Source organism: Calidris pugnax, unplaced genomic scaffold, assembly GCF_001431845.1.
Source record: "Calidris pugnax isolate Ruff unplaced genomic scaffold, ASM143184v1 scaffold63, whole genome shotgun sequence".
Classification (NCBI taxonomy): domain Eukaryota; kingdom Metazoa; phylum Chordata; class Aves; order Charadriiformes; family Scolopacidae; genus Calidris; species Calidris pugnax.
The window spans coordinates 3,375,951-3,395,312 of NW_015090852.1; the positions used below are offsets into that span (position 1 = coordinate 3,375,951).

A 19,362-nucleotide genomic window follows, 5' to 3' on the forward strand; every position below is an offset into this window, starting at 1 on the left:
CCCCCCGCCAAAAAAAAAACAAAACACCCCACACCCCAACCAAAAAAAAAGAGTCCCCAAGACTTAATCTCCCAATACACTGTCAGCACCCTCACAGGTATTTCTTTGTATCTGCCCACTTCGGTTATGGAGCATCCCCGCCAATGTAACACGATGGATGAAGCGTCTGCAGGGCAGTGTGAGAGAAGCCCCGGTGACTTCTGCAGGTGCTTTAAGGACAACCTTTTTTATGGCAGAAAAGAGTTTGAGTTTCTTTAACTTTTTTACTCTCTGTACCAAGAGTCTGAAGACTGGACTGAGCATATTCGTAAGTAGAGACCAAGAATTTCACTGAATTTTTAGAGTTGGAAGGGACCATAGAGATCATCTAGTCCAACTCCCCTGCTGAAGCAGGATTGCCTAGAGCTAGAGCATGTTACTCAGGACTGCATCCAGGTGGGAAGTGCCTCCTCTTCCTACAGATCGTTGCATTGCAATTGCTTTATAAATTCTAGGCTACTTAAATCACTAGTTATAGCCTAAGTGACTTTTCATGGTCTTCAGCAATCCTTCTGGACCTCACATATCACACAAATTGCATGTTGAGTAAGCTTTATAAAAGCCCATAAAGAAGCTATGCATGTAAAGCTGCTTTTTCCTTCCCACTGCTTCTGATTATTAGATTCTTGAAAGAATGGTGCTTTTTATCTTGTATTTTATTGTCTTTTTGGCTGTTGTGTTACAGGTGGCCAAACTCTGGTAACACCTGATAGTGATAAAAAAATGAGGCTGATATGTAACTGTTTAAGTGCATTCCTTATGTTCCCTATTAAATTGTGTATCAGTGCCAAGCAGCGTGTTAAATATGCAACTATTTTCAGTTTGGAATATGGAAAAATTCCACGGGCAAACAATTTTGCTCAGTCTTCAACTAAATGTAGTCAAGTGTGATGCTATCAATGATGGGTTTATGCATGTTGGAGCCCTTAACTGTTGCTTGATTTGTCACGTAATGCATATGTGCAAATGTTATGTTGCCTTTCTCAAAATCAAACACCTGATCTGTTTCTGCTTGAGGCAGTTCTTTGTTTCATCTGGTAGGTTGCTACATATTTCTGATAATCACACATTTTTTGTAATGTTTTGCTTTGCAGGTGTTTTGAGGATCCTGACTGAAATGTTTTTGCCCCATATCAGCCTCGCAGATTTGGAACAAATGTTTTTCTCAAAAGTATTACCTAAGGTATGACAGCTTCAATTAAAAGTGGAATTTTCAGTCAGTCCATTGCTAAAACCTGCTCAGAAGGCGGTTACTTTTTCTTGAGATGACACAATATAATTATTGTTTTGGATATAAAAAATTTCGTATTTAAGATGAAATTAAAGTTTAACCTTTTAAAAGAAGTTTCAGCAATTTTGTGTGGCATTGTTTATGTGATTGTTACCGCTCTTTACAGTGGAGATTGAACATATGATGTTCTACATTCTGTATTCAGCAATAGAATTGTTCTTTATTTATTTTTGAGAAGATTTGGCTGCTTATAAAATCACCAAGGTCAATTTTTACATGAGGTGGCCTCTCAGGACAAATAAACTGAAGAGTCTGACACTCATATATCATGAATAAATGTTGTGAAACTTGTGAATGATACAGTGAATAAACTTTTAGACAATAGCGGCCTAGTGTGTTCTCTCTTTTGATAAGGCAATGGAGAATTTTGTGCCATAGTTGTATTAAAATTCTTCAGTGCTTACATGGAGTCTGACACTCATATATCTTGAATAAATGTGAAATTTGTGAATAATACAGTAAATAAACTTTTAGACAATAGCAGCCTAATGTGTTCTCTCTTTTGATAAGGCGATGGAGAATTTTGTGCCGTAGTTGTATTAAAATTCTTCAGTGCTTACATTTTAACTGAAGTAAAGCAGTGCCAAATTACTGATTTAAGTTTCAGGCCTCAGCTTGTACATTTTTAAGAAGACAGTAAAAATGGCCACTTGATTTCCATTTCTCTTATTTTATGTCCTGTAGCAAATTTTGGACATTATAAGAAAAATGGCTCATAACAGGCATATCCTGACCAAGGGTTACTGTACCTCACCAGTTTATGTAGTATCTGGCACAGGCCTGGAAACACCTCACTGCCTTTGCAGTCTCAGCACTAACACGCATCAAATATCCAAGGACCTCAACCAAAGTAGAAATTACTGTTGTTTGTAGGTCATAGCTTTATTTTTTTATGTAGTCAAAATGCTAATGATCATTCTTAACAAAAAAAACCCCCAATTTTTTCTGAAACAAAACAGAAATCCTGTTTAAATGATGTGGTTTTAACTAAATAAAAAAATCTTTGGTAGAATGAGGTATATATTTCAAGTGAATTAGTTGGGAAATTTGTTTTACTAACAGATTTTAGAAAAAGTAACAGCTACTATAGCTTCTGTCTGTAATTTGGCAAAACCATAAGAATGTTTTTGCTTCTTGGTATATCATGCTTTATGATTCAAATGCTAGAAAAATGTTATTTTCTCCTGTGAGTTATCATCTCGGTAGCACATCACTCCATGCCAAGGAAGCAGGCAGATATAGAATAGTGTTACTATTTTCATCTGCACATTTATAAATAAAACGTTTAAGTTTTGTTTTGTTCTGACAGACTCTGCAGTTATTTGATAACTTGATGTATGAATTATCCACTGAGGCCAAAGGATTAACCAGCCAGAATACAGAATTATGCAGCACCGTAAGGAATCTGCTACAGGCAAGTCCCCTGAAATAAGCTGTCAGAGGAATGTTTACATTATTCTTTGATTTTAGCTAAACAGTTAAGATGTTTTTAGAGTATTTTTGCCAGCTACTAACCAGGTGGTTAAAATGTAATTTGATCTTTCTTTGCAGTTGAAGTTCAATTATCATTATGTAAATGATTTGATTACATCTAGCATGTGATGTTAATCATAATTAAAAAAAAAAAATAAATCTCAAATTCTGCTTAAGTTCCTAATGCAAATGGAATGGGATTCTCCATATTTAAAGAGTGAATCTGGCATCTATTTATACATTCGCTTAATTCTGAGTTATAACATTTTTGTAAATTGAGAACAGTAGTCAAAAGGAATATGAAACTTTCAAAGAGTACATGGTATTGGAGAACTGGAATTGCTTGATACTATTTTATGGAGCTTCCTTCATCTTTAACAAACTACTTATTTGTGCAAATAGAAATGAACTTTGAATGGCATGAAAATCTAGGTGCAATTCAGCTAAGAAAAGATGCTCTTGAAATAATTGCAGGAGAGAAAAAACATTGATTGTTGTTGTTTATTCTTCCTTTAAGACTATGGTGCAACTGTTGGAAACTCTGACTGGCTGTGTAAGATACATCTGCACTCTGCAAGAGTGTGTGCCTCTGGAGAGCATCCGCACCCTTCCGTCCTCTGTTCTTTATGTCATAAAGAACACGTTTATACATTGCAAGGTAGGTCTGTGTCTTAGAAGGAGAAAAAGTCTTGTACTGGTTGGCTTTTATGAAACGCTCACTTTGTAAGAAGATCCTATTTTGAAATAATATTGTCAATTTTTTTTATTTTTTATATTTTACTTTCAATTTAGTTGTTAATAGTATTCAGTATGTAATTGGTGTACAAGTACAAAGATGATTTTTTCAGCTGTCTGCCCAGCAAATGTGATCTGGTAGTGAGAGGCACAGACTGGGCTATTTCTGTATTTTGCATCAGTGTCAGCTGTGCATTTTGCTTATGACCGTAGGTACTCTGTGACATATGTGCACTTCTGAGAGCTGCAGTATTTTCAGAGCAACAAATGGTTAACAAAATGGTGCTACTTACCTTGTTTGTGTTTAAGTTCCAAAGTGGCTTCAAAGTTGCAATTAGGACCTCTGTGTTGGTTCCCATGGGTAATATATATCAGTTTCAGATCTGGATTTTCAGCAACAGCAATTCCCTCTAGAGCAGTGAAAATAAAACAAGGTTATGGTAAAGCATAATAGCTTTTGGTTGGCCTTCATTTTCACATTTCAATTTGTCTTTCTTATGGGAACATTTACATCAGATTTCTACGTCAGGACTCGAACTTGGTGCCGTACTGTTATCTAACAGTTCTAATTTGAAGGTATTGGGAAATGTTTGGAATGCTGCTTCTTTGGTTGCTAACATTGTACTGTTTTGTTCAGAAATACAATCTTAGGGTCCTACATGGAGGCCCATTCCAAAGCCCACTAAACTCAGTAGAGGCAGGCAGAGCTCGTTAGTTATTGATGAGGCTGCAGGTGAATAGCATTTTATATTTAGCAAACAGGGGCTGGTAGCAGAAGCTACAGATCTGAGTTAACTTTAACTTTGAGTTAAAGTAGGTATGCCTATGCCTTGGTCTTTTTTCCAGTGAAGTGTACAGCAATGCTCTCAGTGTTTTCAGCATGAGAAAAATCAGGCTGTGGTTCCTGAACTTTCTTTAAAGCCTCATCTTCCTCATTTCCTGCAGGACAGTGAATCAGTGTACTGTGGGCATCTGCACTTGATTTCTGACCTCCTACAAGCTATGTTCAAGGAAACTTACTCTCTTCAGAAGCAGCTGATGGAACTACTTGATATGATTTCCATGGGCTCTGCTTCTACTGAAGATAACATCACAGATATGGTGTCAGGTATATGTGGATATTTTTTTTTTTTTTTTAAATTCCTTGCTCCGTCCTTTTTTTCTGTGAAGAGTGTGCCTGAATTTTTGAAACAGGATTCTGAGCATGCTCTGTTCCTGCTGACCGGCCTTTCAGAAGGCAGTGTTCTGCAGCTTGAAATATTTCCACTTTTCTCCTCAAACGTTCTGTGTGGGATGGGGTATGTTGTGTGGGTTTGTAGGAAAGGGGCATCACGGAGCTGTTTTCCTGATTCAGTGTCAGTGCAGTGGTATTCTCTAGTGCTGGTGGTTGCTGCTGTTTTCCTGGGAGGGTAGCGTGGCTGGGAACTCACAAATCTCATTTAATTTGGTTGGTGCTGTTATTATTTCTTCCTTAGTAATCCACACTGTGCTGGAGATATGCTCTGTCATTTCCAACATGGACCACGCTCTTCATGCTAATACGTGGAAGTTTATAATCAAGTATGTCATTGGACTCTTTGGATTTCATTGTAATATAAACAGACAGTAATTTTAAATAACTGATATTTCAATAGCTTTACGTTCAGAGTTTCAAATAAAATTGAAATTGGAGAATTAAATTTAGCTATTTAGCTAGTAAGGAAATTTAGAAATTTGGCTAGTAAGTACTGTCAGTGAAGGTAGTTAAGAGTCGTGCACGAGAAGTAGTAGAAGCTTGATATTCTGTATTACAAGGCAGAACAAAATTAGAAACACGGTTGTCTGAATAAATAATCTTAAGAGATTTGACCTGCAATTTTGCAGGCATTTTTGGCTTGACTTGTGCTGCCTCGTGCTTTTATCCTGCCTCTCCTCTGTTTCAGTCCTGACTTGTTCTCTCTAAATTGCTAGTTTTGGTGTACACAGATATTGCACCAATTAGTGTTGTGTAAAAGCCTGAATAAAAGAATTAGTTATTTGGATTCGTGCAAACTCTTTGCATTGATCACTTCTGACAATTATACGTCTGATTATATTCCTATTTTTTTAGGCAAAGCCTGAAGCATCATTCTCTGCTGGAGTGCCATCTGAAGCACAGTGACATCCTCAGTGGCCTCTGCAAAGACACTCTTTTTTCTTTTCAATCCTGTTTGCAACTGGCTGAGCAAATGAAGGTGTCAGAGATACAGGTGAATTAAAAAGCTCTCAAAGCTGCCATTGAACTTGAGCACTTCTTTGTGCTGTATTGTGCTGGAGTGGTTTGGGGTTGGATTTTGTTTGTTGGGGGGGGTTGGGTGTTTTTTTTTAACTTCATGCAGTAGGCAGAATACCTTGTTGTTTTGAAACCATGTGAAAATGAGGCCCATAACTTTGTTTAGATTTGATATGTTTTAGTGAGGCACTGAAAATAAGTTTCCACCATAGTCTATGGGAGTTTTTTTTTTATTTCCGAAACTGATAATATCCCAAGGTCAATCAAAACATAACATTTCAATTCTGAATATTGCTATTAAAATGTCAAGGCATACTGAAGATTTTTAAATTTTCCCCCTATGGCTGCTGAGTCTGTAGAGAATCAAGCTTGAAATAGGTTTTTGAGCATCATTAGCAATCTAACGTTCTTTTGTATTGTATTGATCTGTATATTAATTTTCAGAATTTTTTTTTTTCTGGACAGGAGGGCACTGACCTCAGGCTGTTTCAGAAGACAGTGAAACTGTGCAGGTTTTTTGCTAATTCCCTTGTACACTACACCAAGGTAGGTTTTAATACTTAAATTCTATGTTAGTATTACATTTAAGCCTCTGGTCTGCAAATGGAGGGGATGTAGTGATAGGACAAGGGGTAATGGTTGTAAACTGAAAGAGGGGACATTTAGATTAGATATTAGGAAGAAATTCTTTACTGTGAGGTTGCTGAGACACTGGAGCAGGTTGCCCAGGGAAGTTGTGGATGTCCCTTCCCTGGAGGTGTTCAAGGCCAGGCTGGATGGGGCTTTGAGCAACCTGGTCTGGTGGGAGGTGTCCCTGCCCATGGCAGGGGGATTGGAACTCAATGATCTTTAAGGTCCCTTCCAATCCAAACCATTCTATGATTTAACAGGAAAACAAATAAGAATAATAAGCTGTTATAAGCAATGTCACGGAGGAGTTGGTAGGAGATGTCCAGTCTTGACAGGCAGCGTTGAGTCAATGCAATAGTAACTTTATCTGGAAGTATTAAACAGATGAAACCTGTTGCCAAGCATTCAGAATCATTGCTTGTTTCAGCAATGGAAAATGATGTGGCATTAATAAGAAGTGCCTGTGTCCCGTTGTTAGCTCTGACACTAACTTCCTACTCTTTTCCTGGCCCTTTCGTTTCGTTGCTGTGTTTTGTTTTTCTCATTATTAGAAAACACGCTGTAAATGTACCCATTTTAAGAATGCATGTGAAAAAATTTTGCTTTCTAGAAAAAGCAGTGAGGGTGCATTCTGCGTCTGTTCTGTCTCATGGGGTAAAAGCAGGGGGTGATTTTTGTTGTCGTTTGTTCAAATTGGGGTTTTTTGGCATAAAATGAATAGCATTGTGACAGGATAAAACAGCCTTACGGCGTGCATGAGACCACTTAGATTTTTGCAGCTCTCTGTGGCTATTACAACTGTACTTACTGGTTTGTTTATTTTTAAATAAGCCTATAAATTTATTTTACCTGCAATATAGGAATACTTTGCATATTGTTTGCTTTGCACTTGCTTAGTGCTGTGGATTGTTAGAACTTCACCAATTTTTGCAGTGTAATACTTTACACACCAATATAGCAGAACAGAAAGAAAACATATTTAATCATGTATTTTCCATTAAAAGTATCATTCAAAATGACTGGCTTTTGCAGGAATTTCTTTCTTTCTTCTCTGATTCGTGCTCTCAGTTACATCAGCTCTTTCTTCAGATATACAGGTAAGTGAAGTACAAATTATTGATATTATCTTAATATCTCCATATTGCATTCTTAAAGTTACAAGTATTTTGAGATGTAAAAATACAGTTCTTGTTCCAGAGCTGTTGCCTTCTTTTTTTCATATACAGAAATGTAAAATACTTTTTAAATAAATTTGGCATTTTTTTGTGATACTCATTATCTTAACCCCATTCTTGATCGGTGCTGTGAGAGTCCAATATTGACAAACCACTGACTTTGTTGCAATTGCTTATGTGAAGATGTCTTAATATGTTTAGAATATGCAGATTGATTGTCTTGGACACTGGCTCTATTTATGCAAGTTCTTTTGAAAATTCTTGTTCCTAAAGTCCAAATTCCTGAAGGTGGGATTTGCAATGAAGCAGTTACACGGAACTAAAACATAGAGACCCAGCAGGGTACCTTCTACTTAGAAACAAACAGCAGCATGATGTTAGTCAAATTGTGCAAAGTCAAGGCAATTCAGATTTACCATTCTCTAGCAATCCTAATTCTTTTCTCTTTCATGTATAACTACACAGCCACGTGCTCTTTTTTTTTTTTTCCTGTCTTAAATTCTAGTGAAAGAAAAAAATCCAAGACTAAATGCAGTTGTCAGCAGCAACATTTGATAGATTGTTTCTACTTTAAGGCAAAGTCCATACTTTTGTCCTGAAGGGAGAGAGGATCAGAAACAGAGTATCCTGCAATTTTTCATGGCTTTACTGTTCTGTGTCTAATCTTGTGGAATCCCACAAAAGGACTCTATAGTTCTCCCAGAAGCAAAAAGTTTTTTTAGTGTTCTTATCATAAAGATTAACAGTGTGCAAGCAGCTTATCATTTTTCTTTCAAAAGTTCTGTTCTATTTGCTGCAATAGTGAAGAAGAAGAGGGGAAAGTGAGCTTTGTAATAGTCAGTTGTTCTTTTGGAATTGAAACCAGGTTCTGTGGTGAGATGTGTGCATGAATTCACTGCAGGTTTCACTGCAAGATCGGGGAGTTGTTTTTTTTTTTACGAGTTTCCTCTTCTAACTTTACTTACCTTGTAGATCTTCCTCTAGTGGAAGGTTGTAAACTTTTATTCAGACAGCAAAACTGAGCAGGATTTTTCAGTAGGAAGGTACTGTTTTTACAGTCACTTTATAAGCCACAAGAGTAGAAGGTTTTCATTTCATTTCATGATCTTGCTTGTTTTATTCTCATGTCACTTCTTTTTTTCTTTTATTGCCCAGGGTTTTTTTCTCTTCAAAGAAATTGCGGTACCCTTTTATTAGTGTCATGTGCTAAATTTGTGCTGTCACATTTATGACTGTCAAATTGCATATATAGATGTTTTCTAGGCTTTTCATTGCTTGACTTTTTTTTCGTGATTCGGTATATTTCTTCTTGTATCTGTTATGTATTCTACACACATTTTCTATGAGCTTGTAAGGTTTTCTTTCAGTGTTTAGTAAAATACTGGATTGCAATACTTAGTTTAAAGGCTGAATGTAGAGTTATAACTCTCAGCCATAACAGATACTCTAAAATGGGGAGCCTTTTCTGTCTTTTATTTCACAGTAACCAGGAAATCATTAATTTGCCTTTTGTAGTTCTTTTGAAAAGCAACGTTACTCTAAATGAAATGAGAATATTTAACTTTTTTTTTTTTGCTCTCTCCTCAGCAAATTTCCTCCCAGTCTCTATGCTCCAGAGATCTTGGAAGTGCATCGAGATGAAATATCCCGGGTTTTTCTTGTGGCTCTGGACCCTCTCATCAACCAGCTTCTTCCCTTTAGCCCTTTTATGGAGCAAGTGTTAAGTGAAAAGTTAGGTGGGTTTAAAGTCCCGCTACCGCTGTGGTAGTACTGTGTGACCATTTTTAAGGGATCAGGATAGATACTTGGACTTTCTGGACCACAAGCAATATTCTGTACTGGTTTGCTTGTCTCTAGTTCGTTCATAGTTACTATGATACAGCCAGTTGCGTGCTAATTCAGATGAATTTTATAACAGATTGTTTACATTGCTGTTGAATGCATCATTTCCAAAAATCACAGTAACTTCAATATTAATCTGTTTAACAGAAATCCTATCACTTCTGCTGTTTGCATAATTTCAATCCACACTTGTCACAAACTTCCAAAGTAGGCTGAAATTTTTCTGCTGTTCTGTTGGTGGGGGAGCACAGCTAATTTTTCCTAATTTAAGTATTTTCTGTGAAAAGTAGAATGCCTTCACACTGGAAAATGATCAGCTTTTTGTTATAATACACCCCTTCCTCGATTTCTTTCCTGCCCAACATGTCATAACGCTGAGAGAGCTGACTGACTTCTCTCCCACATGTGCTCTCTGGCCTTGTGATTATCCTGACACACTGAGAAGAAAACTGTGTTTTCAGTGTCTGAGGCATCCAGTGCTTTCAGGGTGACTGGAAGAATGAGGCATCCGGGTTGTAACTCCTTTGCAGCATCTTGCAGTGGCAGTTGAGAACTGGAATATTTTAGTTTTTACCTGATCTAGTGTATTGCATTTATTTTTCACTTCAAACACAGTATTCATGATGAAACATTCCTTTTTTTTCCAGCTGTGTCTATAAGTGATTTTCCTTTGTTTTACTGGGAACTTTTGTGTTTCACCAGTTGCTCATCGTTTATCACTTGCTTAAAAGCCAGTTTACACATGATATATTTACCAGGGCAACCTTTAAAAAACCCCTAACTTCTGCAGATCTCCCTCCTGAGCAGCAGCTGTCCCAGTGCCTCATCCTGATTACCATAATGGACAAGCTGTCCTCTCAGCCTGAAGAAGTGCAAACTCTCTGGAACACAGGAAAAAGGTACTAAGAAAAGGTTTTTGTTATAATTCTTCACCACAGCAATCAGTATATACGGGCAAACAGAGGGGCTCAGCTGCTGGGGTTTCCCTTGCAACCAAATAGTAAAATTTACCAGCCTTTATGGATGTACATCCTTATGTTGAGAAAAAGAGGATCTGATGTCCAGTGCTTCAAGAGCAAAGGATATAGAGCCAGAGATGTCTTTGTTTTTTCAGGAAAGGAATGGTATTTAGAGTACTTTCAGGATAAGAAGAGAGATACATAATTTGTTGATACTTCACTAAATTAAAATCTTGCATTTTTGTGCCTGAACCCTCTACTAATCATCTGAATTTGTAAAAGAGAAGGGTAGTTAGGAATATAAATTTAGTATAAAAGAACTGAAGTTACTGCCATTGTTTCCAGTGAAAGACAAAGATTCTCAAGTACAGATGTTAATTGCAGAGTTTGGGATTTGCATTTTCTTTTTTTTTTTCCTTTTACCCTTGCAGCCTGTCTTTGTTTTCGGCTCTCTTCTTCAGTTTCCAGCAATGTTCTGGTGAGCTTTCTCTCCCTGTTTGCTTGCCAGAGGTGATCAGTACAGGACAACCAGCAGTTCCCATCACCCTCTATCACTATGTCTGTGTCCACCTCTGCTCCTTCATTGCTTCCACGCTCCCATCGCACTTCCCTCAGCTGGTAAGACTGGTTTTTTTGCTTATCATCTCTTCAGCTGTTGTGATGCACTGGTACTACTTAAAAAAGAACGAGTTCTTTCTAATGATCTAGCTCTAAAGAGATACTTAGGCATGATGTCGTTCTGTAGAAAGCAGCCATGATACAGTTATGTGACTGGAGTTCAGTTCTACAGCAAATGTCAATTGTAGGAAAGGTGAAAATAAAGCTTCATACAAGTTCTTGAGAACCTCAGTGGTGGTGGAAATTTTTGTTCTCTTTTTGTGGGGGGAGAGGGACCAAGTTCTTATAAAAGAACCAAGTTGGGTGCTTTCTTTTACGCAGCTTTTGATTTGCATTAAATTTACGTGGTTTTGTTAGTCTATACTGTGAAGTAATAAAGTGGCATTTAACATTTAAAGTAGATTATATTGTTGTGATTCCAGCAAAGAACATACCATACAGCGGTAATAAGCAGTAATAATGGTAATTTCTCTACTTCAGAGGAGTAGTCTGGGTTTTGATAAACATTATATAACATGTTAAAAGTTTTTCACTCTCTATTGCACAGACAAAAGAACCTCTAGATAAATGTAAATCTTTATAAAGTTAAGATCTGTCACAAAAATTATAGCCCAAATTTAGGTGTGTTTTTTTTTTCTGAATGCTACATTCTTCTTTCAGATAAAGTTTGTGTTCTTAAAAGCGGAAAAGGTTTTATTTGTTTTTCAGTAAGCTGGCAAGAAAGCTGGCAAGAAAATTGGTAATGCATTGGTTTGAAAAAAATACAGCATTTTTCATAAAAGTTGCCTTGTGAAGAAGGGATGCACAGGAAGTGTTTTGAGAAGTGAAGAATCCTCAGCCCATTGAAATGAATGTACATTCCAGTGTTTTGAGAAGTGAAGGATCCTCAGCCCATTGAAATGAATGTACATTCAAAGTATGCAAAACTAATGGTGTAGCTGAATACAGAGTATGAAAATGAGTTCTTAAAGCACTTTAATTTGGATAAGCTGAAAATCTTATTAGGTTTTATCCTAATTAGCGGAGTAAAAGTAATAGTAGGTCTGCAATCTGTTTCTGTGGGAATTTACATATGTTTTTCTCCTCAGGAGCACGCTCTGCTGGAGGCTGTGCTGGGTTCTAGTATGATCACCTCTCTGCTAGCAATGGACTCGTGGTGCTTCCTTGCCCGGTGAGATGACTGTATTACAGGTCAAGCAGGATTCCACAGATTCAATTAGTTCTGTTGTTGTACATAACTCCTTGTGAGAGATTTTTATAAGACAAAACTGTGCCAGAACTGGATTCTCTTTAGGTATAGAGCATATTTTGAAAATTAAATGGCTTGGCCAGCATAATTCCTTGTGAGAGATTTTTTTGTGCCAGAACTGGATTCTTTTTAGGTATAAAGCATATTTTGAAAATTAAATGGCTTGGCCATTTTTACATTCATGCAAGTAAGAGGAACATACCTTTTCTATTGTTTAGTAATCGTTTTTTGGAATGGCTCTCTCAAGTAAATTGTTTCTGTGCCTATCAAGTTGAAATGTTAGAGGAAATGGCTTACTCATATCATATATAATAATTAGTCTGCCAAAGAGTAGGAAGTACAGACTCACAAGCTTCTGTCTCTCACGTTGCAGGTATGGGACAGCTGAACTGTGCGCTCACCACGTCGCTGTGATCGCCCACTTGGTAAGAACCACAGTGGTGTTTGTAATTTGGCACCGGTTCTAACCCTGGTTCTACTGGCAAACTTTCTAAGTGGCCAAAGACAGGAATTTCTTTTTTTTTCCAAATACAAATGGAGATTGTTTTAATTCTTCGAAGTGGGTTAATAATTAGCAAAAGCAGTACTGTGAAAATATAAACCAATATGCCCAGTATTTCCAACATGTCCTGTATTGTTTTATTTAGAGTGTTACCGGTGTGGTCCCATGTAGCAACTCTCAGAACGTTCTATATAGAACTCATTTGCTGAGTGGTGATTTTTTTCCTTAATTTAATTACATGCATTCCCCCCTTTTATCCTAATTCAGATAAAGTCTTGGCCCAGTGACTGTTACCAGGTCTCTGCCTTGGGTGTTCTGCTGAGGCGTATGCTGTTCTTGATGGCTCCAGATCATCAGGCAAGTGTAGCACCAGTATCATCTGTATTTAAGAGAAGAAATTAGAATCGGTGGCCTGTGTTAAAATATCCCCTTTCGGTTCTTCAGAAACGACAGGATTCTGGGTTCTTGCTTGCTGTACTTGATATTGTACTTGTTTTTAGTTTGTCATAGCGGATCCTAATTTGTGCAGGTGTGCTCTTTAAAGCGAGAAAGGCACATACACCTTTCTAAGAGTGGTCTTATTGGGTGACATGGATCCTAATTTGTGCAGAGAAAGCTCTTTCTCGCTCTAAAGCGAGAAAGGCACATATACCTTTCTAAGAGTGGTCTTATTGGGTGACAACAATGTCCTTTTTAAAAGTATGAAAACAGCACATCCCCCAGATCTGCTGAAACTTAGTCCTGTCATTGCACCTGCGACTGGTGTGCGTGACTGTTCTCATGTCATAAGATATTAAGAGCAGTATCCTCTTCTGTTAGTGCTTCTCCATACACCTCGAAAGGCTGAGGCTCTTTTTGCAGTTCATAGAAGGTTTTTATATGAAGAAGTTGGCTTTTATTTAAACAAAAGGTTTTACACGATTTTTTTTGTGTGTAATATTTGTAAAACAAAACTAGTAGTGCATTTTGGTTTCTCAGCATTCTTACAGATTATTAAATTGTCTTCTGGTGTTATTTAATTCATGTTAACTTTTGTTTGCAGGTAGAATTTGCTCATAAGTTCCTTCCAGAAGAGGTGGAGAACTTGGCTGTGTGGCAGCACATCTCCCTCAAGGCCCTGAATCCTGACCTCAGGAAGCGGGTGGCGTGTCAGCTCTGCCTGGCGGGGCTCACACAGTGCAGGCGGTGGCTGAGCAGCAAGCGTGCTTTGGGAGAGCTTCCACCAGTGGTAAAGGAGATTTGCTTCTCTTTGTAAAACATTTGTGAACTCTGGATTTCCAAACTATGAGGATTTATGCAGTGCTAAGGGACATTGTGTAGGGGATGACTTTGTAGAGTAGGTAGATGGTTGGACTCGATGATCCCAAGGGTCTCTTCCAACCTAGACGATTCTATGATTCTATGATTCTGTTGCTGTCACTTTAATTCTATTTTTCTGTGTGTTGCACAGCTGTTTTCCATGTCTAACTGGAAAATGCATAAGCAAGAATTCTCATTTTTATATTTTCTTCTAGTGCACAGCACCATAGGACTCTCTACTCTGAGGGTCTTGATAGTGGACGTCTTGTGGTTTACTGGTTATTCTAGTTGTTGTTTGCTCTGTGGGTGAGCACATGTGTCTTTCTTCAGAATTTCTGATTTATACCATGTCATACAGTTAGTTTGAAGCTTTAAAGTTCTGACTGGTTTTATGTGGCATCAAATCTGATGCTCACTCATCTCCTTGGTGAAGGAGAGGAGTGTGAGAAACCAGAGACTTCCACGTGAAGTGTCCCCTGCCAGTGGAGCTAATGACTGCAGCACCGTGTAAAACTCCACAGAAGTAACCCGTGGTTTCCTCCCTTTGGAGCTGTATTGGCCAGTGGGTGGATTAGCTGTCCTGTACAGCACATTGGGCTTCTTGCCATCTTGAGTCATTTTAGACATTTAATATAAGCCTGTAGTTTTGGTTCGTTTTATGTGTAGGGGTTTTTTTTTTTTTGGTGTGTCTAACTTATACATTTTTTCCTACTAGAACACTGCTCTGTCTGTCCTGCTGGCTGCCTTCAATTTTGCTGGTGATGTTCTGGAGGCAGAACTTCAGGCATCTGTCTTGGGAGTGCTTGGTCAGTTCTGGACTTCTCTCCAGGCCAAACAGGTAAGAGAATTTGCAGCCCATATGGTGAAAGCAGGGTATCTTTGAGAAGAAGCTGGTGCTGTTTCATCATGTGTTTGTTATTAAGTTGTTTTACTTGGATGGGGCCGTTGCTGTGAAGCAGGCTGTTAACTGTGCTGCCCATCTGCTGCCCAGGGAAGTGATACAGGCACCATCCCTGGAAGTATTAAAAAGACGGGTTGACATAGTGCTTGGTGACATGGTTTGGTGATGGTTTGTATCAGAGTTAGGTTGATGGTTGGACTAGATGATCTTAAACATCCCTTCCAATCGAGACAATTCGATGATTCGAAAAATGGCTCCCTGTTACTCCATCTGTTACTCGGTGTCATTCAGACTTGCTTAAGGGAAGTCAGAAATACCTCATTCTGATTAATACCAGTTACAAATTTGGCCTGTTTTGAATGTTCATTAGAATATGAACGAAACCCATGGTGATTTAAGTATTATATAGCTCAGTATAACCGGTGGAGCTAGTAAACTTCCTCCTGTATCTGAGAAGCAGGGGGTAAGGTGGTTCCCTTGTGGCTGAATGCTTCTTCATGTCTGCAGCTGCAGTAAAGAAAAAAGGATCTTCATGGGTCATATTCCAGATGAAAAGTTTGAGAGTGGGGGCAAAGAAAAGCCAACGATGTGCCCCTTCAGGGTCTTTTCCAACCTCAGCCATTCTGTAACCACATTTGACCACGGAAGTGAAAAGAAATAGTTCGGATAACCCTTAGCTGCTTATATTAGTGAGTGGTGGAAAGGAGATGAGGGATAAGAAATATTCTTAATAAAAATCAAAGAAAAAGGTCTTGTAAAACATGACTACCTAAAAATACTGCTATGACTATTCTAATGTTTTATCCTGTTGTGGTGTTTTATGTCTGTGAAGTTAGGCTAAACATTTTGGAACACTACTATAACTTAATTTCTTTCTTAAGTAGCTTTTCCATAAGCTAAAATACAGTGTTACTAATACCTTTTGATCTGTTGAAGGTTTCAGAACAGCCAATTCTCCAGCAGACCCTGTGTTTATTACTTCACCTTTTGGAATTTTTCATCCAAGGATTAGATGCTGAACTGACTACTCAGGTAAAAAAAACAAAAACCAAAACCAAACAAACAAAACCCCCAAACCAACAGCAACAACAAAAAAATAGCCCAAAATCAAATACGAAACAAACACAAAAACCAACAAAAAAAACCCAACCCAAAACCTTGGTATGAATAATTTACTTCATGAAAACCAAGTTCTTTGGGATTTACTGAAATCTCAAATGAGTTATTTTATGGTCTGGCCTTAACACATGGAGGTTCCTAATTTTATCTCTTCGGTGATTACTTTACTGGTATTTAAACCAAGTATATGGCACTTTGGTTATCATTGCTTTTGAGAATCTCATTACTTTGTCCAGATAATTGAGACACATGGATGTGCTACAGGGCACGCTTATTTCTCTCTGAAGTGCACACTGCAGCTTTGTCCTAGCCAGTTTTATTCAAGGTGTAAAAAACTTCCTTGTTTCGAGTCCAGTTTTTGAAAATCAGTGTCCCTAGATTTGAAGAGATGAGTTTTCACCTGCCACCTCTTTGATGGAGCTTCACTGGGGTTTGTTTTCTGCAGGTATTTGCACTGCAGTCTTCCCTTTTCCAGTTGGATCCCCCAGATCACGTTCGTCTAGCAATGGTGGATTTTCTCTCTTCTATGGGAAAGATGTTTATACCACAAGAAGCACAGGTAAATGTAATTCTGGCCTTATTTAGAGAATCTTCATGATAGATAATCATGAAAATATATGCTATTTATTTGAAGTTAAAGGATCAAGTTCATCATATACATACAGGATTGCCATGACAGAATAATCTTGAAGACTTACTAATGGTCTATGGCAGTTTTATTTTTCACTGAGACGTGCTGAATGCACGTAAGATGTTGGCTTATTCATCTGCTTGTTGCTTCTTACGAGTTAGAAAAGACTGACATTTGAACCTCCAAGGAGAAAGAATAGAATGTCACCTCCCTTACAGTGTATTTCTGCCATCCAGGGCAGTAGTATTTTACAAACTTCTCCCTTGACCTGAGAGCAATTCTTTAGCAATGAATCGTGATGGTCAGATGTGCACAACTGACTCTTTGGGACTGATGGATGTTTGCTCCTCTTTCAGAGGCAAGTTGTACCCCGGTTGTCGTGTTTGTTTGCTTCTCTGCTGGCTGACCACACCTGGCTGATCCATCAGCACGCACTGGAGGCATTCACACATTTTGCAGAAGTAAGCACAGCTCGGGATGCCTCTATTTGGCTCTGTTAACTTTTATTGTACAGATGTTTTTCTGTCTTAAATGTTTGCTGCTCTTCGCTGGCCAATTTGGATGTTAGTATTACAGATGCTACTGCACAGCAAAAGTAATGGTGGCTAATGCAGTTGTAAGTGATGTCGGGTGCTGGAAGTGAAGGAAGATGGTTGCTTAGACTGGTTGCAGCAGGGAAGGAACTGTCACAGAAAGGTTTTTTACATTGTCTATTTGTTTGTTAATATGAATGTACTAAACAACTATTACTCAACATTTTTGACAGGAAACAAGCCATGAAGATGTTGTTCCTCAGTGCCTTAATTCTGAAGAAACTAAGAACAAAGTTGTTACTTTTCTGGCTAAGGTATGTTTTGAACCATTTCGCTGCTTTCTCAGTTGATGTTGTACACGTCTGTTGTAAGCACTACAAACTCTATGTCTACACCTGCATGGTGATTAGATAAGTTTAAAACTTATAATTCTGTTAACTGGGATCTGGATGAACTTTTCTACTTGCTTTAATCTGCAGAATTAACAGCTACCATTCCTATGCACACTGGTCTTTCAGTACTTCCCAACTTTGATTTAAATGCTTTGCTTTTCCCTCCTTGAACAAATTAAAAAAAAAAAAAAAGGTTATGTTGCAGAGTTATTGTAAGCAGAGAAGTTACCTATTAAAAAGACAGGGATTTCCTTGTTTGTTTTGTGTGATTTCTTTCCCTATTTCTCTTGGATCAGTTTCTGAAAGCTAAATGAATGTGTACGAAACATCTTAAGTCCTTTTTGCATGTAAGAAGACAATTCTTTTAAGAGCATTCTCTGTTCTGCTATTCCTGCAGAACAGAGACAATGGGAAAGAGGGGGTGGTTATCATGCTGTAACCTAAGGCAGGGTTATCTGGATGTGTGGTTTTTGACATGCAGATAATTAGGAAAAGAACTGATAGCTGCCCGTGCTGCTACACCAAAGCTGTAGATAACTTCAATCTCCTGCTCAGAAGAGCGCATGAGGAAATTAGATTCACTTTGAACTGCATGTTAAGATCTCTTTCTCCCTCCCCTTTGTTCTGGTGTATAAATTGAGCCTCTGGAGGCTGGTAATGCTGCCTTGGTCTAGTTACCTCACCTGTGGCTTTCTCCCTAGACGAGGCAAGCAGAAGAGACAACAGAAGCACGAATAGAACGCATGAAACAAGAAAGGATAACCTGCAATGCACAGTTCGTGAAAAAGGATGGAGACCTGGAGTCAACAGGAGAGGTATGTGACTTCTTTAAACTATCTGGGTTTTGTTGTTGATTTCTGTCAGAAGTATCTGAAGAGGTTCTTCCTGCCCTCCATGTTCTAAGAAAAAAGCTCACGTGCACTCCTGGCCCATAATATTGTATGTGAATGCTCTGTACTGCCTGCCAGCCGGCAAGAAGTCTCACAGGGCAAGGGAGTCTCTTGCAGCTCTTCTCCATCTAAGGGTTTTCTTGCATTTGGATGAAGACCGATCACTTCTGTAGAACATTATAAATGATGTCTCCTGTTTACTTAAATCTGCAGCCTCTGGCAAAAAGAGCGTGTCACCCACCTTCTGAGGAGCAGTATAAGTCAGCAGTAGGCACCATGGAGGGGGCAGTGGAGGCTGTGAAGCTGCTGCTCCGGAAAGGGTCACCCCCTGCTTGGCTTGCAGTGAAACTGGAGGCTCTCCATACAGCTATAGCCATCCTCAGAGACAGCGTACGGTAAGGCAATCAACAGTTTTAGAGACAATAAAACAGCTCCCTGCTCTGAGGGATGAGATGCCTTTGTACCATGATTGCTGGAGAAGAAAAACCTGTGGCACAGGGCGCTGCTCTGCTGTACTGCTGGGTCTCGGTTAATGTGCCAAAATGAACTGGGGTGTGAGATGCTGGCCTGTCATAATAACTGACTGGAAGGACTGAGAGATTTTAATGGACACTACTGTGCATCTGAACTGCCATTTTGTATATTGCCAATGTATAGCTCGCTCTTCTGAGCTACTGTATGGTGATAAATATTTCATGATCTTGTATTTTGAATTCTAAGATGTTTGAATCTATTGTAAAAGTAACAGTTACCTTTGTTCCTGTCATGTACAGGTGACCAGGCAATAGGTGTTTTTATCTTAATTTTAAAATATACTTAAGAATAACAACTTA

General features: G+C 38.4%; 1 protein-coding gene across 1 annotated transcript in view; it reads left to right on the forward strand.

Annotated features, from left to right (window-relative positions):
• LOC106888949 (chromosome unknown open reading frame, human C1orf112) overlaps positions 1–19,358 on the forward strand; it is a 20,170-nt gene extending 812 nt beyond the window's left edge. The window contains exons 2-24 of the mRNA XM_014943545.1: positions 268–307; positions 1,134–1,222; positions 2,640–2,744; positions 3,321–3,461; positions 4,484–4,646; positions 5,014–5,098; positions 5,628–5,766; positions 6,255–6,335; positions 7,452–7,516; positions 9,182–9,330; positions 10,227–10,335; positions 10,827–11,013; positions 12,102–12,184; positions 12,636–12,687; positions 13,032–13,121; positions 13,807–13,992; positions 14,779–14,901; positions 15,901–15,996; positions 16,529–16,642; positions 17,071–17,175; positions 17,481–17,561; positions 18,341–18,454; positions 18,743–19,358. Of these exons, the coding sequence (XP_014799031.1) occupies positions 268–307; positions 1,134–1,222; positions 2,640–2,744; positions 3,321–3,461; positions 4,484–4,646; positions 5,014–5,098; positions 5,628–5,766; positions 6,255–6,335; positions 7,452–7,516; positions 9,182–9,330; positions 10,227–10,335; positions 10,827–11,013; positions 12,102–12,184; positions 12,636–12,687; positions 13,032–13,121; positions 13,807–13,992; positions 14,779–14,901; positions 15,901–15,996; positions 16,529–16,642; positions 17,071–17,175; positions 17,481–17,561; positions 18,341–18,454; positions 18,743–18,928 (2,583 nt within the window). The 3' untranslated portion in view covers positions 18,929–19,358. The remainder of the gene's footprint in view (positions 1–267; positions 308–1,133; positions 1,223–2,639; positions 2,745–3,320; positions 3,462–4,483; positions 4,647–5,013; positions 5,099–5,627; positions 5,767–6,254; positions 6,336–7,451; positions 7,517–9,181; positions 9,331–10,226; positions 10,336–10,826; positions 11,014–12,101; positions 12,185–12,635; positions 12,688–13,031; positions 13,122–13,806; positions 13,993–14,778; positions 14,902–15,900; positions 15,997–16,528; positions 16,643–17,070; positions 17,176–17,480; positions 17,562–18,340; positions 18,455–18,742) is intronic.
• The last annotated feature ends 4 nt before the right edge of the window (positions 19,359–19,362 follow it).